The sequence below is a fragment of the Alexandromys fortis genome, unplaced genomic scaffold, assembly GCF_014885135.2.
Source record: "Alexandromys fortis isolate MF-2015 unplaced genomic scaffold, M_Fortis_MF-2015_v1.1 scaffold_70, whole genome shotgun sequence".
Taxonomy (NCBI): domain Eukaryota; kingdom Metazoa; phylum Chordata; class Mammalia; order Rodentia; family Cricetidae; genus Alexandromys; species Alexandromys fortis.
This window is the reverse complement of record NW_026067955.1, coordinates 8,172,631-8,192,700: the sequence shown is the minus strand read 5'-3', so window position 1 is coordinate 8,192,700 and position 20,070 is coordinate 8,172,631. Positions and strand designations below refer to the sequence as shown.

Below are 20,070 nucleotides of genomic sequence, written 5' to 3'. Positions count from 1 at the left end.
CTAGCACCACAGACAGATACTCTCAGCACTCAAGTGGAAAATCAGCAAGACCAGAAGTTCACGGTCATTCTTGAATATTTGAGTTTGGGACCAGCCTAGGCTACATGAGACCTCGGAGGTCTTCTATTGTTTTCTTAAAGACTAGAGAGTTGGCTTAGTGGATAGAAGCATATACTGTTCTTGCAGAGGACCTGAGCTCGTTTCCTATCTGATAATCACATAACTATAGCTCAAGGAAGATCTGTTGCCTCTGACCTCCATGAGTCTCTGCATTCATGAACACACATACACACAATTAAAAACTTAAAAAGATTCTAGGATACTAGGCGATGTCCCCTCCCCATCCTGCAAACGGCACTTCTGTATTACATCTCAAAGCACGCTGTTGTTTCCTGGGATCTCTGGTGCCTCGACACCAAACCCAACAGATGGAGACCTGTAGGCCCTCCACCCCAATAACTCTCTAGAGCCAGCCATTTCTGTCTTCAGGAGGAGGAGGTCTGTAACCCCTGGGGCTCTTTGGCTCTTACGGGACAGTGGCTGGAGATCTCCTAATCCCTTAGGAACCATCTGCAGAGGGGTTCAAAAGTTTTCCCATGAAGTCATAGGACTCCTCGACCTACTCAAGTGGAGAGTCTCTTCTTTCTGTATACCTTATGAATAGCCTCATCGTGTGCTAGGAGGCCAGGTTATAAACAAAGGAGTCCACCTCCCTCCCTCCCATGGCTGGCTGATCCCGACTTATCTTCCCTTCCCTTCTCTACCGCCCTGGCTTAGGGTCTCATCACCTGCTGTAATCACACCCACCTCCACCTTCTCCCTTTCAGTCTTCTGTCCCTCCTCCCAAATGTCCCAAAGCCACGATGTTCTTAAAGCATGGTTAGTGTCTCTCCATTGCCGTTTTCCGGGGAACTCTACTTAGATTGACATTCATGGTCTTCTATATTAGGGGCTTGCATCTCTCTATGCTCAAAAGACAGCTCATGCACTCACACGAGATAAGTTTTTCTTCCCTGAATAGTCTTTTGTTTTGTTTTTAAAAAAGATTCATTAGTTTTATATGTCTGCGTATTTTGCCTGTGTGGATAGGTGACCTCAGAGTCCAGAAGAGGGCACCAGAGCCTCTGGAATTAAAACTGAGGCTAGTTACAAGGTACAGGGAACCCAACTCACGTCTTCTGCAAGAACAATGGCTCTTAAGCACTGAGCCATCTCCCTAGCAACCTTAACCCCCCACACTCCCCACCCCTTAAAAGACATGGTCTCTCTATGTAGACCTATGTTTGAAGCTGGCCTCAGAGAGATCCATCTGCTTGCCTCCGTCTCCTGAGTGCTGGTATAAAAGGGTATGTAGACCAGGGCCCCAGGCTATACCATGGATGCTTATGCTCGGCCCAGAACTATTTGGCACCTCCCCCTGCTCCCATCTTCCACTTCTCCCAAAGTAGACAGCATTGCCTACAGCTCCCACTCCGGCCCTTATCAAACTGTATCAGAGCTAAGTGCCCACATCCTTTCTGCCTCGTCGCCTGTGGGCTGTGAGTCCCAGAGAATGAAGAACAGACTAGCTTGCCTTCTTATTTGTAGGAACAGACACAAGGCAAATAGGTCCTCATAAACTGCAGTCTACTCGGAACGGTCTAGGTTGGCGGTTTCTTGTCATCTTGAGATAAGGCCTCCTGTATGGCAGGCTGGCCTGCAACTTGATGTAGCAGAGGTCAGCCTTGAACTTCTGGTCCAGGTGCTGGGATTAGATATGGGACTATGACACAGAGTTTATGAAGTACTGGCTTCAAGCATGCTAGACAGGCATGCTACTAACAAGTCCCCAGGCCTTCCTCATCTTGTCTTCCACTCAAACCCCCACTTTAGCACAATTTCCTCTACTTCAGCCTAAGCTTCTTCAGTGAAAACTAAAAAGCTGGACAGATCTCGGTACTCAAACTTGGTTGTAGATTAAAGTAACGCAGAGTTCTGCCTAACAATGCAGAAGGCAGTATCCCACTGTCAGAAATTCCTTGGTCTGGGATGGATGAAGTGGACAAGAATCCGTTTCTACAAAAGCTCCAGGAGACGACTCACACACTTAACTGGTTGTGGGTACCTCTGGCCCTGAGCAGGTTCTTGAGAACAGCCACAAGGGCAGATTCTCAGCCCAGCCCCCCCCACCTCTTCTTGGAGGCCGGCTGGTCCTAGTATCCCGACTCCAGCGCCCAAGGCAAGGCGCAGAGGGCAGCAGGCGGGCGGTGGGGGAGCCTTCAGAGCGCAGCCCCCCCGGAGGCCTGGTGGAGGCATTCGGGGGGCGGGCGGGCAAGGTCAGGGCCTGAGCCGGGGGCCCTGAGAGTCTCGTTCGCTCAGCCGCAGAAGTAAGTGGGACCATCTGCTCCACTCCTCGGAGGTCATTGCTTTGTGTCAAGCTCCCCATCCCCCTCGCTCCCCTCGCTCCTTTCTCCCCCTCTTTGCCCTTTGACTCCCAAGACTCAAAGGGAGAAAAGCACTTGAGGTCCTGATGAAAGTGGGAGTGTGATGGGGAGCGACACCAGCCGCCGCGGCACCACCGCACAGCCTCAGCCCAGGATCTCCACAGCCCGAGCGCAAGAGGCGCGATCTCGGTGCGCGGTGCAGGCGCAGGCAGGGGCGCTCCCGCAGGAGCCAGGCCGGGTTCCCACAGCCCGTCGGGTCCGCCGGGCCCCTTTGAAGTGGCCGCAGCTGCACACCCCGCCCCGCGGCTAATCCGGGCCAACGCGGGCGTCCTCGTCCCCCCCCCATCCTCCCTCCCCCCGCATAGCAATAGTGTCCGCGCTGAATGGCACTGGCTAATTACCTCGCTCGCACCACCGCGGGTGAATGAGAGAATCCGACATTGTGCGCGGCGAATGGAGAAAATAAGACAGCCTTTGTCCTCGCACGCCAAACGAGGGTTTGATGTCGCTGGGGCGAGCAAAGCACCATTTCCCGCCACCCCCTCCCTCCCTAGGGGTTCGAATTCCCCAACTAGGCCTGGCCTCCTACTCTGGTAAGGGGAAACTGAGGCAGGCAGCAGTCGCTGTCCCCTAGAGATGATGGACGAGACGGGAGCACCCCTCCTGCTCCGAACGACTCCTAGCTCGTCAGCCAGCCGTCTCCATTGGCCGCAGTCACCTCCTCTGGTCTCCCGCTTCCATGCTTGACTCTGAAAGCCAGTAAAGGCCTGCGTTCACCAGGACCTAATTAGATTTCGTGAGAACACAGGAAACCATTGGCGGGAGAGTGGGGGGAACTGCCCACTTTGGTGCCCACCTGTGGGTCACCAACTGCAAGCAAAGGTAAAGTTTAGAGATTGGGCAGAATGACTCAGAAAAGCTTAGAAGTAATAAAAAAAAACGGCAGGAGGCAGTCTGGGAGGCCAGGAGGCAGGATTTGAATCAGAAGCACTGAAGCCGAAGTTTGGACTGATGCTGGCGACCAACACCGAGTTCCAGCCACAGATAGGTGAAAACAGACAGCTTGTCAGAAACCAATGAAGCCTGAGGCATTTCTTCATCTATTAGGATAGTTAGCTCAGCTAAGACATCAATCAGAACTAAAGGAAACTGATACAGATGGACAAGCTGATGGCCCTGTTGTGTAAGATGCTTCACGCCCACTGGGCTTCTGTCTTTTCTTCATCACTAACAAAAAAGACAAGGGGCTTGGGGTAACATGGACAGCACACCCTCCATATGAGGAGTGTCTTCCCTCTCTGCCCAGGGTTACAGGTGTGTGCCACCATGCCTGGTTTTAGACACATACCAAAAAAATGCTCTCTGCACCTGCAGGATTTTCTAACATCCGTGTCATTACAACATCACAAGGCCTTTGCAGGCAGCCACAGCAAACTCCTTAGTTGGAGAAATAGTATCAAAAAAATAGAAGAAGAAGAAGAAGAAGAAGAAGAAGAAGAAGAAGAAGAAGAAGAAGAAGAAGAAGAAGAAGAAGAAGAAGAAGAAGAAGAAGAAGAATGGAGGGCTAGAGATGTAGCTCAGATATTAGCACACACACATAAAGCCCAGAGTTTGATCCCCAGTACTGCATAATCCTAGCACCCAGGAGGCAGGGGCCCCAGCAGTTCAAGGTTGTCCTCTGCTGAGTAGTGAGTTCCAGGCCAGCCTGGGCTGTATGAGACCCTGTCTCAGAAGAGAACGAGGACAACACTGGAGGGAATGAGTGAGCAGCCACCAAGCTGTTCCTTGCTCTAAGCAAATGTGTTTAACACTACCAAGTACAGTTTGTAATCACATGTGAAAAGCATGTTTTCAAAATTTAAGTCTAGCTCATTGTTTTCCTTACCCAATTCCGAATCAAGGTTTAGTGGAACCCTGGTCCTCGCCCTAGATTTGGTCGGGGATGTTTTCCTCCAGAACTCTAAGTAAATCTTTGTCCTGGACTTTTATTTCTCCTGCCCAAGGCTGTATAGGACCTTTTAAGCCTGCTTGGCTTCACAACACCTGCTGCTGTGAACTACTAACATTTGAAAGATCTGCCTAGTTAGTCAATTTAGAGAACACCAGAGCAAAACAAAGAGATAAAAGCGGAGTCGCTGTGTATGGGGTAGAGGCAGGAGGTCTGGGGCCCGCCCCCAGCCCAGACCCACTCCCCCCCCCCTTCTTCCACCTCTAGTTCTAGAGTCCCTTCGGCAGACCACAAGACTCTAAGAAATGATGTTTAATGTTTGTTCTTCTACAGAGAAGAAGGTTTTATCCAAGGAGACAGCTGCTAGTAGCAGGGTCAAAGATCATTTGTAATCTAATAGAGTCTACTACCTTCACTTTGTGTGTGTACTTGTGAATGCATGTGTGCATATGTGTTTGTGTGTGCACACGCAGGCAGAGACTAGAGCTTGAGTGTCAGGTGTTTTCCTCAAACATTCTTTATCTTATTTTAATTTTTTTTAGATTTTTATTTATGCGTGTGTGCACGCACGCACACACATGCCATTGGAGGCTAGAAGAGTGTGTCAGATTCCCTAGAACTAGAGTTACAAGCTGTGGTGGGCAGCCTGGCCACTGGAAGTGGGTGCCGGGGCCGGAAGTGGGGTCCCCTGGAAGAGCAGCAAGGACTCTTAATGGCTGACCCCACCACCTCCATTTTTGAGATAGGTTCCCGGGCTTACCTGGAGCTCATCAATTTGGCTAGACTGAATAATTACCCAGAATTCTCCAGGGTACTACTGTCTCTGCCTACCCAGCTCTGGGACTACAGGCATGCGCTGCTGTGTCAGACTTTTATATGGGTGCTAGGGATCAGAACTCGGGTCCCTATGCTTGTACGGCAAGCACATTACCAAGCAAGCCATCCCCCAGCCTACTGCCTTTATTTTATAAGACTTAAATGCTGAATCAAACAGAAATAACATGTGTGCGCGCACATGGTGTCTTTGTAGTTTAACCAGATTTCGGCGTCAATGCTGAATGCTTAATCCTCAGATATATTATAATTTGGAAGATGGTTCATGATTCAAAAACAAAAGGAGCCTCCAACTCAAATTTGACTCTGTACTTTTGGCTAGAGCCAATTTCACCTATCTACTCAACCCAAATAAGTAACTTCTGAGAAAAATACTCCACAGGTAAGCACTCTGAAAGAAAGATGAGGAGGATATTGACAAGTGTGGCTCCTCCTTCCCTTCACCATTTCCATAGCAACGTCCACCCCACAGCTGGCTTCTGTGCTTCTATGGCTGTAATGCTTTCGGGTGACTGGAAGGCAGGCATGGATATGAGTTGTTCTTCCAAAGAGAAGACACAGAGGCTGGAGAAAAGGGAGACTTTCAGCATAGAGTCTGGCCTGTTATCGTTTTTCGGGTTGAGGTCGGTAGTCTGGCATCCTGGAAATGCCTCTCACTTTCCCAGGAGATAGTCCACTCTGAGATGACTGTACCTCTCTTAGTGGGGAGAAGTGCCCTTCGCACAGGACACTTGCTAAGGACACCTGTGACCTTGGAGGAAAGGCCCTTCGGAGACCTGAACAGAACGGTGACGTAGGAGTGGATGCTTGCTAAGACTATAAGTGACTAGAATGGGCGCTAAAGGGCACAGTCAGAGGAAGAGAACAAGCCAGGCGGTAGTGGTGCGCACCTTTAATCCCAGCACTCAGAGGCAGAGACAGGCAGATCTCTGTAAGTTCGAGGCCAACCTGGTCTACAGAGTGAATTCAAGGACAGGCTTCAAAGCTACATAGAGAAACCCTGTCTTGGAAAAAAAAGAAAGGAAGGAAGGAAGGAAGGAAGGAAGGAAGGAAGGAAGGAAGGAAGGAAGGAAGGAAGGAAGGAAGGAAGGAAGGAAGGAAAAAACTCTTTTTCATCTTTGAGCTAAGAGCAGCCAGGCACAGTCACTGTGGACTCCAGATGTAGGGACCGAGAAGTTCACTGAAGTGGGTTAGGGGAAGCCACTCCTGGAGCCCTAGATAAGCTCAGCTTCATTCACCCACCCCATCCTATCTGTGGAACTCCAGAAGGCAAGGAAATGACGGCAGGCAGGGATCCTATCTTCTCCTATTGGACTCCTAATTCCATCCTCAGGGACCAACTCCAGGCCGTGTTCAGAGGCTACAAGAAGGAAGGATCCCATCTGTGTCCTCTCCTCTGTCTGGTCAGAGCGAGAGCTGAGCCATACACACCTGTCCCAGAAGGACTGAGCCCACTTAAGCCCCCAAAGAGCAGAGCAGTGTACACAACCCTGTGACTCCCCCCCAGAATGACGGGATAAAAGCAGTAGCTTGTGGTGCTTGGTGGTACACGCTTCTAGTTCAGCACTTGGGACTGTCTCAGCAGCAATCAGGCTGGGGCTATAGCTCAGACAGTAGACTGCTTACTAGCATGCAGGAAGTGCTGGGTCAGAGTCCCCAGCTCTATATAAACCAGGTGCACTCTGGAATCAGAAGGTCACGATTGTCATTAACTGCATAGTGAGTTCAAGGCCAGCCTGGGATATATGAGACCCTCCCTCAGAAAATTAAAACAAAATAATACATTCAATTAAAAAAAGCAGCAGCATTTTATCTCAAAAAGTCTTAATCCCAGAAACATCACAACAGGGTGCTTGGTGTGATCTTAATTTTGGCACAGCTTGATGGGAAAATGATTGACTTGTCAGAAGCAAAGGAGGGAAGAGGAATATCAATCACGAACAATGCTATCTAATACCACATTGGTGATCTGAAGCCACAGAAACAGCCTAGCCTAGGCACCCTGCAGGCGATACTACATCAGACAGGGCTTCTCTAGGGCGGTAGAGGAGTGTGACATAATTATCAGGGATCTCAAGAAAATCAGGGAGAAAGGGTGTGACATTCTATATAAGATGAGATGTAAGAGACATGACCAAAAAAAACAAAAAAAAAATACCCCCAAAGGGAAAAAAATAAGCCAGAATTGAAGATGGCAGAAAGAGATCTGGGAATTGTTATTTATCGCTGGGTTACAATTCTCTAAGGTCCTATTCAACTCTGGCTCTGAAATTAAAACTCAAATCCCATTTGACCAATCAGCACATGGGAAAGAGCATCTGGTCCCTTGCTATCTTCTGTCACAGCTCTAAATTCAGGACTTGGGACAAGGTTCTCCATTTCCAGGGCAGTGGTATGAGAAGCAGACTAGGCAGGAGGATGGAAGAGGGGAGGTCCGGGGCTGTGTGAGCTTGCGATGCCCTAAGAGTTACCCTTCCCTTTCTGATGCAGTCTGGGCAGAGACATTGTCAGGTTGATGTGCCCCCATCATGTTTAAGTCTGCTCTCCTGCAGCCTCTGAGACCTTTGATTCTTCCCTCCCAGTTTCAAACTGTAGATAAATTGTCTAGCTCTGCCCCTTGGTCAGAATTCCTTGGCCAAGCCCCTTGGGAAGAACAGAAGGGGGAGCCCAAGGCTTATAGCTCTGGCATTTTTTTTTCTCCGCAGTTCTAGATTCCCAAACTGCCATGGGGGGCAAGTTTTCAGAGTTCACCAGGTAAAGATGTCCCTGTTCAAAATGACCAAGCAGGCTACAGAAGGAGGGACTCTGAGACACTGGGCCTGGACAGCCAGAGTCAAGGAAGCAAGGAAACACACACAAGGGCACAGACACACATTCTCACACTTGCAAGGATGCTAGTGGCTGTTGAGCTGACCTGGCAGCAAGGGACTAATAAACTACAGAGGAAAGAGGATGTAGGTTGGGAGGGGCATGAGGGGCTGGCTGCACAAGATCAACAGAGACACAGTGCTGAGCAATGCATTTACGAAGTGACTTCAGGCTTAGTGTGCACCGGGCAGAATCAGAAGTAACAGTGGCTGAGGAAGACTGGAGCTTTGAGCACCATGGCTGTCAACTGAGTCCCAAAAGATACAACGATTGATCTGTTTGGGGGCCTCTCGGCCACGTCTACCCTTCACTAAGGATCTCTACTCTGTGCCCTTCCAACAAACACATTTTACTCTTCCCTAGTGAGCAGGCTGCTACATGAGGGCCAAGAGGAAAAGGGGACCACCCGTGGACTTCTCTCTGGATTAGTGGGAGGAGGTGTTCTTTCCTCCCGCAGGCCCAGAGAGAGTCTAACCTTGGGCAGAAGTGGGAAGATAACTCCTGGAAGCTTCAGGCCACCGAGCCCTGGGGACAGTCGTTACCGCCTTGGCCAGGGGATAGCACAAGGACAATCAGCAGCCAGCAGCCTTCACTCCTTCCTCTGGGCTGAATATGGTTCTTCCCTTACACCCTCCTTCCCCTCCCCCTCCTGCTAGGACCCCTGGGGAGAAGGAGCCATCACAAACCAAGCCAGTTCCTCTCCTGTGATTTGTTCTGAATTTTCAAACAAAGAGTAATTATGACAGCTGTGGAGCAATCAGCATCATTATGCGTGAGGAACAAGAAAGTGAAAGGGAGCCTGGGGACCCCGTGGGGGGGGGGAGGGGAATTTGTCTTCCCTCCTCAAGAACAGGCAACTCCCTCCTCTACCTCCTGCAGCCCCAGCAAACGCCCCAACTTCCTTCCTTAGTGCGTTTCTCACTCTGCCCCTCCAGGAAGGTGAGCAAAGCCCAAGCCTCTCTGGGGGGCCCTAGCAGTGGCTCAGGGTAGGAGGGAAAGAGGACCCTCCTAAGCCAGGATTCTAGGCTGGTCTCCTTCCCACCCCCACGTGTTCCAGAGAGCACCGCAGCGGGCTAACCTGGGCTTTAATCTCAGCTTCCCTACTTCCTGTGACCCTTGAGGAAGTTATTCAATTATTCCGGACCCCCATTTTCTCATCTGCAAAACAGCGCTAGAAACACTAATGGAACTGTTGTGGAAATTAAGTAAACAAGCCCAGGGAGAGTTCATCACAGAGCAGAGCAGCCCCCCTCCCCCGTGATCACGACTGCATCTTTTATTGTTATTATTAGCTGGTTCACTGAGTGCCAGCTCATGGCCAGTGCCCTATATCCAGTGTGCTTTGGGAACTCATTAAGACCTCCGCAATCTGCCACGGGTGTGTCAGCATCCCCCTCAGAACTACAACCGTGACAAAGGCAAAATAGAGACGTAAGCGTTCGACTAGGAGGGGCACAAGGGATGCTTCCCCACCCCCCTTCCTAAGTAGCGGGGAATAAGGTTCTTGGCAAAGGCCAGAAATCAGAGAGGCGACGAGCCAGATTTCCGAAATTTCTGACATGGAAGTGGCTGGGCCAAAGCCTGAAGAATAGGATAGAGAGACAGGGTTGGGAGTCCTGGGTACAGGTTGCCCTGGTTCAGGCAGGGAGAAGAGTTTGCTGCCCAGGCAGAAGGACTGAGAAGTCCTTGGGCAGGTCTTGCCCTTGAGACCCCAGTTTTTTGTTTAAAATTTTTTAAAAAAAATTTTCTGTGTCTGCATGTGCATCTGTATGAGTGTATGCCACACGTGTGTGCCGGTGGCCTCCAGAGGCCAGAAGAGATCATTGGATCCCCTGGAAGTGGGAAGTGGGTGTGAGCAGCTGGATGTGGGTGCTGGGAACCGAACTCAGGTTCTCTGCAAGAGCGGAAAACGTTCTTTACCTCTGGGTCATCTTTCCAACTCTGAAGCCTCAGCTGTTAAGTCTATAAAATCAAGTATGGCCCTGCACATTTGTAAGCCTTGAGGTCAAGGCCAGCCTGGGCTACATGGGAAGAAAAAAAAAAAAGGAAAAAGAAAGAAAGGAAAAGGAAAAAGGAGCTAGATTCACTCTCAAGTTTCTTCTGGTTTCTCTTGGAGACTGGGTAGGCTACTCAGTGGACTGAGCATTTTAGGATCTTTTTCTGCAGCATGCCATTCAGGCAAGAGCTACAACTTGGGTCTCTCTCATGGTGGTCTGCCCCTCATCTGCCCCTCCTCTCCGTTTAGGTGGTCTGGTCTCCATCTGCCCACCCCAAGTCCCCAGGGCCTCTTGATAGTCTCCACTCCCTCACATTCCAGTGGCCTTGGGGGCAGCAGCGAGACCAGAAAGTCCAGTTTCTGCCCATTATCAATTGCTAGCATCTCTTTGCAACCCAACACCAGCATTCCAGAGAGCAGCCTAGGGCTGCCCCAGCTCACAGTCAGGGTCAGTGTCCAGCTAAGAGGCGGCTAGCTTCTCAGATTCCTCTGGAGAGGCCCTTGCTTGTGGGGGAAGCCTGCGGAATCCTTCTTTTGGGGTCCTCTTTGAGCTTCCCTCTCTGTGGCTCTCTACAGAGGTCTTCTGCTCCCATAGCAGAGGGTTCCCTGGGAGCAGAGCAGGTTAGAGGTATCACTGTGGAGGAAGGCAGGAGAAACGGCAGACCAGTAAAGGAAGAAAAAGAACCGGCGAGGAGAAGGTAGGGAGAACAGAGCAGAAGAAATTAGTCCCGTTATTAAAGGCAAACACCCTAAAAGCTGCTCTGAGGAAGGCAGAGGTGTGTATGGATAGAAGTTCCGAGCGGCACAACAGAGACAGAAGAGGCAGTGGGTGCTTGCAAGACTCTACCCCAAACTCTCTCCTCTGTCTGAACCAGGATATGCAATGCCTAGGTTCAATTCACCTGCCCCTCCAGCCCTTCTTCAGGCTTTTCCCCGTCTTCTTCGTATGGGACATCAGGTCCAGGAGCCCCTCCTTGTGAAGTGCACAGGCATTCCCCTTCCTGCTCTTTGATAGCAGTAAATATCAGAGTTTTATCAAGTCTTGGGACATGGCAGCAAGCTCAGAAATGAGGTTGTGGGGTGGGGGGGAAGGGACAGTCAGCACATGTCCATAGGCTCACTTAGGATGGCAGGCAGATTTAGGGACCCACAAAATGAATGAAAACTAAGAGTTAGATACCTGGGGAGCTTCAGCCATGTTCACCGCCTTACAGTCTAAGACCTCACCCTCCAAGCCCTGACCCGTGGTTCACCTGCTTCCTTTGCACTTCAGCCCATCAAGACAGGAAACTATCAACCCTTTACAGGGTCTGCGCCAGCTCCGCTGCCCAGCCAGGCTATGCTGCTCACACGAGGAGGGCGGAGAGATGAACCTGCTCCCCCGCCACACACACACACATGGCTACAGCTATAGAAATTTAGGGTGTCACAGATTGGCACTAGGAGGGCAGAGAGATGAACCTGTCCCCACTCCACGGCTACAACTAGAGAAATTTAGGGTGTCACAGATTAGCTGCACACAGAGCAGACATTTTTGATGGAATTAGTACAGTTTCAACAATTCAGGAGGGAGCTATTGGGTTTGCAATTCTGGGTTCCTTTCTGTTCCATTCACTTTTATTAAAGGAGTGTAAAATAACCTTTAAGCTACTGTGCAAAAGTCTCTCTTCAAGACACACACAAACACACGCACGCGTGCATACACACACACACACACACACACACACACACACACACACACACACACCAGCCTTGCAGGGGCTCTGGAGAGGAAAGAGAAAGGCAATACAAGTAGGACAGGAGTGAAAAAGTCCTTTCTCCCTAGGGGTGGGAAGGGGGCAGAGGGCTAGGGGGGGTTGGGGGCCTGTTTCATTTGCAGGCTGCAAATGCCTCTCCTATTCACGGGCCCACATTCCCAGCCCAGGCGCCTGGCCACTGACAATGCAGGGACAGGAACAGAGAAGATTTGCACATTGTGTTTAAGGGGCCAGCTGGCTGCCTGCGACAGTGGAGCCAAGGTGTGGGAACCAGAAGCACTCAACTTCCACACTCAAGTCCTGCGGGTGGGGTGAGGGGCAGCCCTGAGCCCTGCACAGGGCTGGAGGTCTCCCTCCCATCAGGCCAAAGTGCCTGGGCTAGCAGGGCCCATCCGGCCAGAGAGGAAAGTTCCAGGCTAGAGATCCAAGACCTACTGGGAGAATCACACCCGATCTGGTGGGGCAGACAGAGCTTCAGTTCCTCTAGAGAAGAGCGGACACCTATGATCCTGCCCCATATGAACACAGTGTACTTTCAGGCCCGTTCTCCAAGCTCGTGGTCTCTGTTCTTTGGAGCTGTGTTATCAGTCCGTCAACTTAAGAAATGGAGAGAGAGAGAGAGAGAGAGAGAGAGAGAGAGAGAGAGAGAGAGAGAGGGGAGAGACACGTACTTTGGGTATAGAGGCCACATGTTCATTTAGTTTTTACTCAGGCAGGGGATGTGAGGAAGACAAAAACCGAGAAGCCCTCCAGGAGCTTAAAATCTAGCCTAAGAGACAGATGGAGTGTGTAGCTATAAACCAGTTACTTAACAATGCAAGCAGCGATCACCCAGGGGAAGGACTCTAATCTGAAAGCCACAGACCACAATTGTTCCCACCCTAGGAGAAGGAAAAGAAATGACTGTAAATTAGATGGCTAGGGAGAAACTGGTATGGGAAGAAGGGCAAAAATGGGCTGGGGAGAGTTCCAGCAAAGGCAGGTCTGTGAGGACCTTACAGCAGGGATGGGCCTGGGCCACACTCTCAGGGACTTGTTTGTTCAGGCACACAGGACTCTTGGGTCCCCAAAGGGCTTTCCACTCTCCTTCCCTTTCTATCACCCCTCAAAGCGGCTCAAGACTGCCAAACAATGGTGCACATGTGGGCTTAGGAGACACTCTAGTCAGTAAAGTGCTTGCCTCGCCAGCATGAGGACCTGAGTTCAATCCCCAGAACCTGCTTGTAGAAAAACAGACAAACAAAATGAGACATCAGGTGGATACAGGTAGGTCCTCAGCACCCTGGCTAACAGTCTGCTCTACTTTGAGAGCCAAGGTATTGTGCTCTACTTTGAGAGCCAAGGTATTGAGAAACTCTGTCTTAATAAAACAAGGTGCGCTGGGTGTAGTGGGTCACACCTTTAATCCCAACACTAGGGAAGCAGAGGCAGGTGGGTATCTATGAGTTCAAATCCAATCTGGTTTACACAGTGAGTTCCAGTCCAGTCAAGGACACGCAGTGAGACTCACAAAAACAAACAACAACAACAAACAAGAACAAAGTAGGTGGCGCCTACAGAATGACACCCAAGAACACCCTTGGGTTTCTACACTCACACATTCACACACATGCACGCACACGCGCACACACACACGTGCAGGCGCACAAACACACACCACTGTGAGGCTTGACTGGCAGGTAAAGGGGCTGACCCTCACCCATCTGTCTTGTCATAATGGGATGAACTTCAGCAGGAAACACTTCTACATGTGGACAGTCACCCACCAGTTGGCACTTTGGCTGCAGTGCCTGCTTCCTGCCCTGACAGTAACCAGATGTGTGTTTGAAAAGCAGTTAGGGAGCTGGGTGGTGATGGCCCATGCCTTTTATCCCAGCTCTCAGGAGGCAGAGGCAGGCAAATCTCTGTGAGTTCAAGGCCAGCCTGGATGTTCCTTGTCTCAAAAAAAAGAGAGAAACCTTGTCTCAAAAAAAAAAAAAAAAAAAAGACAAAAGACAAACAAAGCAGCAAGGGGCATTTCCTTGGCTCTCCTGAGCTAGGCTGCCCTTCAGGGACAGTAGGCCAGCTTTAGTTCCACACGCTACACCTGGACAATTAACCATCAGGTGACAGAGGCCGTCACAGTTACTGGCCACGGTTTCAGGACCCACCTCCCCACCACCCACCTTCCCGCCACCCCATCACCTTACTCAGAGCCTTGTAAATGCTCTGAGTCTCCCACCAAGCATAGCTCCCAGCAGCTCCTGCCCAAACTTCTCCTAGTCCCACCCAAACCTAGCTCCAGATCCACACAACCACCAATCGTGTGGAAAGGGGACCCAGAGCTGCCCTCGCTGCTCCAGCTGCTCTCTCTTGTACTTGCTGAAAGTGATCCTGTTCTCTGAAGCAGGAACTGCAGCTCTGGGGAGAGCAAGGATCTAGAGTTGGTCTTCCTCCTTAGCATACCCACTGTTTTACCTAGGTCCTGACCTCTGATCTTGTTTGTTCTGTTTTTGTGTTTTAAGACAAGGTCTTACTGTGTGTCCTTCCTAGGAATCGCGCCACAGCCAAGACTGGACTCACAGCTCGGAACAGAAATCGTTCACATTGTGGTTCCTCATCAGTAGCCAAGAGCACTGCCTATGGTCTGTGCTGAACTCTCTGTGCACATAATTCTAAGAAATCTGGGGCTCCAAGAGGTTAAGTGACGTGACGTGCTCAAGGTCCCAAAGGCAGTGGAGAGTGGGGGCCAAGGCCCAAGGCCACCCTGCCCAGGTCTGTTTGCTGTACCAGCCCATGTTTGAACTCACTGTTGGGACTGCCAAGCCAGCTTGATAAATATACAGGTGGCATTAGCGGACAATGCCTACCCCTACCCAGGATGCTCACTGTGCTTTTCCTAGATGTCAAACTACCTCAAAGAGTGTTCCCAAAGCCAGGTACACTGAGTGGATCACAGCCTGTGGCCAGATGGGGAGACAGTGACTCAAGAGGATTAAGTAACACTGTGCGGAGCTTCTGATCGATGAGGAACAGAGCTGCTTCAAACCTCTGCCCCTGCAGCCTTGGCTCTACGGACTTCTCTAGGCCACCCACAGTTTTCCAAACTCTATGACGTGAGCCTAAGTGGCCACAGTGGCCACGCGGAAGCAGCTGTGGGTCAGCAGCACTGACATTCCCTGAACTCTCATTAGACACAGAAATCTGGGCCTTGTCTAGATGTTTAGATTCAAAACCGTATCTCATCAAGATCTCCCCACCCTGGGGGGTTGTCAGGATGGGTTCAGTTTGGGATCCTTGAACTTGATCATAGGGTGTTTCTCTTCCATTCCCCCAGGAGCCTGGGACCAAGAAGCAAGAGGCAGGACTGAGAGGCTCTACCAGAGGAGAGAGAGCTTGGAATGGACCCCTTCCTTATCTCTACCACTTGAGCCTCGGCCATCCCACTCCTTTTAAAACATTTTTATTTTATGTGTATGGGTGTTTCGCCTGCATGTGTGTCTGTACACCATCACGTCTCTGCCTGGTGCCCAAGGAAGCCAGAAGAAAGCATTAGATTTTCTGGGACTGGAGTCACTGATGGTTGTAAGGTGCCACGTGAGTGGTGGGAATTGAACCTGGGTCCTCTGAAAGAGCAACAGGTTCTCTTAACCATTGAGTCATCTCTCCAGCCCTAAAAATCATTCCTTTTTGAAGTAAACCAGTTACAAAAATCCCATTCAACAAGAGAGAGTCAATGAATGCATGTGTCCCCAAGAGGGATAGCAGGGAGTCTCTGGTAGGTAGGCTGGGAAGGGTTCCACAGAGCATGGAGCCCACAGACTCAGGGCCTGGAAGATTCCATGGAGCTTTTTCTAGATGAATGCCAACAAGTGAGAAAACCCAGGCTGGGAGTGGAATCAGGCAGTTGGCTTTAGCTGAGGATGACGTTTAAAGCTTTTTGTCTGTTTCCTTCAAGGAAAGACAATGCACGTGCTGTGGGCCAGTAGATGGCCAAGGGAACAGGGACTCCACATTAGCAAGTCTGTTTTCAAGTCTCACACTATGAGCCTGTGAGACAGCAAAGCAGAGTCCAAGAATCCCAAGGTCATGCATAGATCTCGGGACCCCGAGCTGCTGGACCCCAAACTGAAGTTCCAAGGATGTCAGACTGCAGCACAGCCCACCTCTGGAAGACTGTGGTTTAAGGAGCCCGCATGGGACTGATAAATGTTACAGTTGTATACCATGGTCTTCTTGTGGGACTCCTAATAGTGGGAGCAGGTCCTGTCTGTCTCTTTTGCCGGCTTTTGGGATCCTACTCCTCATACTGGGCTGCCTTGTCCAGCTTTAATACAAGAAGAGGCGCCTAGTCTCACGGCAACTTGATACGCCATGTTTGGTTGATATCTAGCTGCCCACGTGTGAGGGCTTGAGTTCCAATCTCCCGAACCAATGTAAAAAAAGCTGGGCCTATACCCCCAGGGCTAGGGAGGTGGAAGCAGCAGGATCTTGGGGCATGCTGGCCAGGTGGGTTAGCTAAATCAGTGAGCTTTGAGTTCAATGAGAGACACTATTTTAAAAAGTAAGGTTGATAGTAATTAAAGTCACCTGACATCAATTTTTGTCCTCCACACATATATGTACATTCCCTCATATGTGCACACACATGAACATGTACACAATACAACACACATACGAAGACACCGAGAGATAGAATCCTTCCTCAATATGTTTAAGTTCCTCCCAGCATGAAAGAAAGAAAAGGGAAACACATCTACCATTTTCCCCTCACACCTCTTCTCTCTCTTTCTGAGGTTTTACGTCCCAGAATCCTTTGCTGTTGAGACAAAGACCCACCAGGCCTCTATCTCTCTGCACTAAAACAGGCTGTGACAGTGTAGAAGGATTCATCATCCTTACCATCACTGCCACCCCAAAAGACTCTGGGTAGCCCTCCTGGGAAGCTGCGGCGTGTGCTCACTGTGGGACTTGTCAGAACATCATCCCTGTACCCACTGGCTCTGCCAGGGATGTGGGCAACGTCACCCCAGAGCCGAAGGGGATGCTCACTGGCAAGGCCTTCCGTGTTCCTACTCCTAGTGTGTCTGTCGTGTATCGGACATGCCACCTGGAGAAAGCTGCCAGGCACAATGGCATCCAGAAGATGGTGAAGCAGGCTCTCGAGTGTTCCCTAAAAGGCATCCTGGGCTACCCTGAGGACCAGGTTGTCTCTTAAGTCTTCAACTGTGCTGCCCACCTTCCTTCCACCTTTGATGCTGGAGCTGGCGCTGCTCTCAGTAACAACAATGTAAAGCCCATTTCCTGCTATGACAGCGACAGGGTGGTGGGTGACTTCCATGGCCTCCAAGGAGAATTCACCCCCGAAAGAACAGAGAGCGAGAGAGGCCCTCTTTCAATTCAGTCCTGAAACACATACTTGAGTATCTATCTCCCCTCACAGTTTCCATTCCAGACCCACAGAAGAAGGGGGAGGAGCTTAGGGAGCATTATTCTCTTGAACACCATCAATAAGTTCACTGCACTTGCCGAAATAAATAAAAATAAAACAGAACAGACCAGGGAGTTGGGCAGTGTTTTCCCGGGCAGTTCCTCTCAGTCTCCTTCTTCCTCCTTTTCCTCATTCATCCTCACTCAAGCCCAGACTCCAGGTCTTCCCCTGGATCCCACCTCTACTCACACACCCGGCCATCTGCTCAGAGGTTGTACCAGTCTCTCTTGCCTGGTGGAGAGGGCCAGGGCCAGGGGTGGCTGAGCCAAAAGTGATTCCCATCTCCAAGTCCAGGGCTGCTTCCCAGCAAGCTCCATATGGGGGCCTGGATCGGCCTTCCTCAGAACAAAGGGGCATCTTCAGCCCAGCACGAGGGCTCCTGCCTGGAACAATCCATCACTCACCAGCCTGTTCACAGTCACAGTTGCAAACGTCCCCTGAGCCAGGAAGGAACTTGTCAGCGTTCACAGGAAAGGAGGCAGCATGCCATAGGAGTCAAGTGGGAGGGTAGAGAGTTCAGGTTGCCCAGGCTGCAGCCTGGCTCTTCTGCCTCCCAGAATGTCACTACCAAATCCCATCCTCCTCCAGGCCCAACTTTCTCATCTCTAAAAGGGGGGTATTAGTGAATGTCTTCCTCAGTCATTGTGATGAATCAATGAAATAAGTTGCATAAGGAATTTTGGGTGTTCAGCGTCCACCCAGTACTGAATAAATGCTGGCTAGCATTTGACCAAAGCAGCGTTTTTAAGCTGCTTCCCTGAAGTACAGAAATTTAGGATGGAACACACTGTCCACTGGCCTCTCGACCCTTGCCATGTCTCAAGAGGAGTGTCCTTTCTTCCTCTTTCTTTTCTTTCTTTCTCTTCCTCCTCCAATACCCCCCTTCCCATTGTTTGAGACAGGGTTTCTCTGTGTAAAAGCCCTGACTGACCTGGAACTCATTTTGTAGGTCAGATTGGCCTCGAACTCAGAGGTCCACCTTTCTCTGCCTCCCAAGTGCTGGGGTTAAAGGCATGCGCCACCACCGCTTGGCTAATCTCTTCTCTTTTTAACATTTATTTATTGTGTGCGTGAGTATGTTCAAGTGGAGCGTGTGTGTGTGTGTGTGTGTGTGTGTGTGTGTATGTGCGCGTGCGCGCGCACACATGCACCAGAGATCAACCTTAAGTATTTCCCTCAGCAATGCTGCCCACCTTGTTTTTTTGAGGCAAGGTTTCTCATTGGCACCTAAGGCTTGCCAACTCAACTGAGCTGGCTGGGCAATGAGATTCAGGGCTCCTCCTTGTGGTGATATTTTGTTTGTGCTATAACAAATAAAGCTTGCCTGACATCATAGTGGGGAGGTAGCCACTAGTTAGCCATAGAGGCCAGGCTGTTGTGGCACACACTTTTAATTCCAGCACTCAGGAGACAGAGGCAGACAGATTTCTGTGAGTTCAAGACCACCCTGGGCTACACAAGAACAATCCAATCTAAAAGAGAATCAGAGCCAGGCAGTGGTGGCTCACACCTTAAATCCCAATATTTAGGAGTCACATGCCTTTAATCCCAGCACCAGGGAGGTGGAGACAGGAAAGGATATGGCTGGGCAGAGAGAGGGATATAAAGCAGGAAGGAATATAAGGCAGGTGGAGACAGGAGCTCACGGCATTCAGTCTGAGGATTCGCTAGAGGTAAGAACTAGTGGCTGGCTACTCTGTTTCGCTGATCTTTCAGCATTTACCCCTATGTCTGACCTGGATTTATTATTAAAACCTCTTAGCGTCCGTGCTACACCCCCTATCTTCCCTTCCCCAGCTAGAACTGCAGGCTGCTGCTTCCGCACATGGCTTCTGACAAGGGTTCCAGGGACCAAACTCAGGCCCTCTTGCTTCTGTGGCAAATGCTTTGCGACTTCGCTGTTTCCCCAGCACCATCTACCACATATTTTTGTTGTTGTTTTGTTCTTAAAGAAAATTGTTGACAGGTTTGAGAACCCTATTACTGGCATAGTGAAGTCTTATCCTACTCAAAATGTTTCAGAAATTAATCTATAGCTAAAAATTTCATGTTATTAAAATGACTCTTTAAAAATCTAAGTACCCCACAAAATAAGGCAAACTTTTCCATGTTTATACCCCAGAACACACTCAGTGGCCCAGGATGCTCCAGGCACGACACACAGCTTGAGAAGCTGAATGAAGACACGGGTGAGGCCCCACCACCAGCCTATGAGTCTCTGACTACAGTCTTGTCAGTTTACATTCGAGTCACTAAAAAGAGCACATGACGTAACTGTCATTTCCATGCAAAGACACCCCTGTGACACCAGCCAACTGATCCAAGCTAGAAAATCTGTTCTTCGGAGCTTCACAAAATGGGTCTTCCCACCCACCCACACTGCTCTCGTGACAAGGACTGACACTGGACACCAGGCTGGTTTATGTCAACGGGGGGGGGGGGGGGAAGCGATATCTACTTACTTGCAGCCTGGATACGGGCCTTCCGACTGACCAGCAGCCCAAAGCGGTTCTGAGCCACACACTCATAGTCCCCCTCGTCTGAAGGGCCACCTTCGTGGTCCAGCCTGAAGCGGTGGATCAGCAAGGACCCGTTGGCCAGGAGGGTAGAGTGGGTGCCCTCAGGCAGCTCTGCTCCGTTCTTCCTCCAGGAGACCTGCACTGGAGGGGTCCCCTCCACCCTGCAGCCCAGCACTATGGGCTGTCCAGGGACTGCAATATCATCATTTGGCTCCACAGCAAATGCCAGTTCAGCAGAGTGGCCCAGACCTGCGT

At 50.4% G+C, this 20,070-nt stretch overlaps 1 protein-coding gene across 2 annotated transcripts in view; it reads right to left on the bottom strand.

Moving 5' to 3' along the window:
• Igdcc3 (immunoglobulin superfamily DCC subclass member 3) overlaps window positions 1-20,070 on the bottom strand; it is a 42,679-nt gene that overhangs the window by 19,346 nt on the left and 3,263 nt on the right. For both annotated transcript variants that reach the window (XM_050151908.1, XM_050151909.1), the window contains exon 2: window positions 19,759-20,064. In XM_050151908.1, coding sequence (XP_050007865.1) covers window positions 19,759-20,064 — 306 coding nt within the window. The remainder of the gene's footprint in view (window positions 1-19,758; window positions 20,065-20,070) is intronic.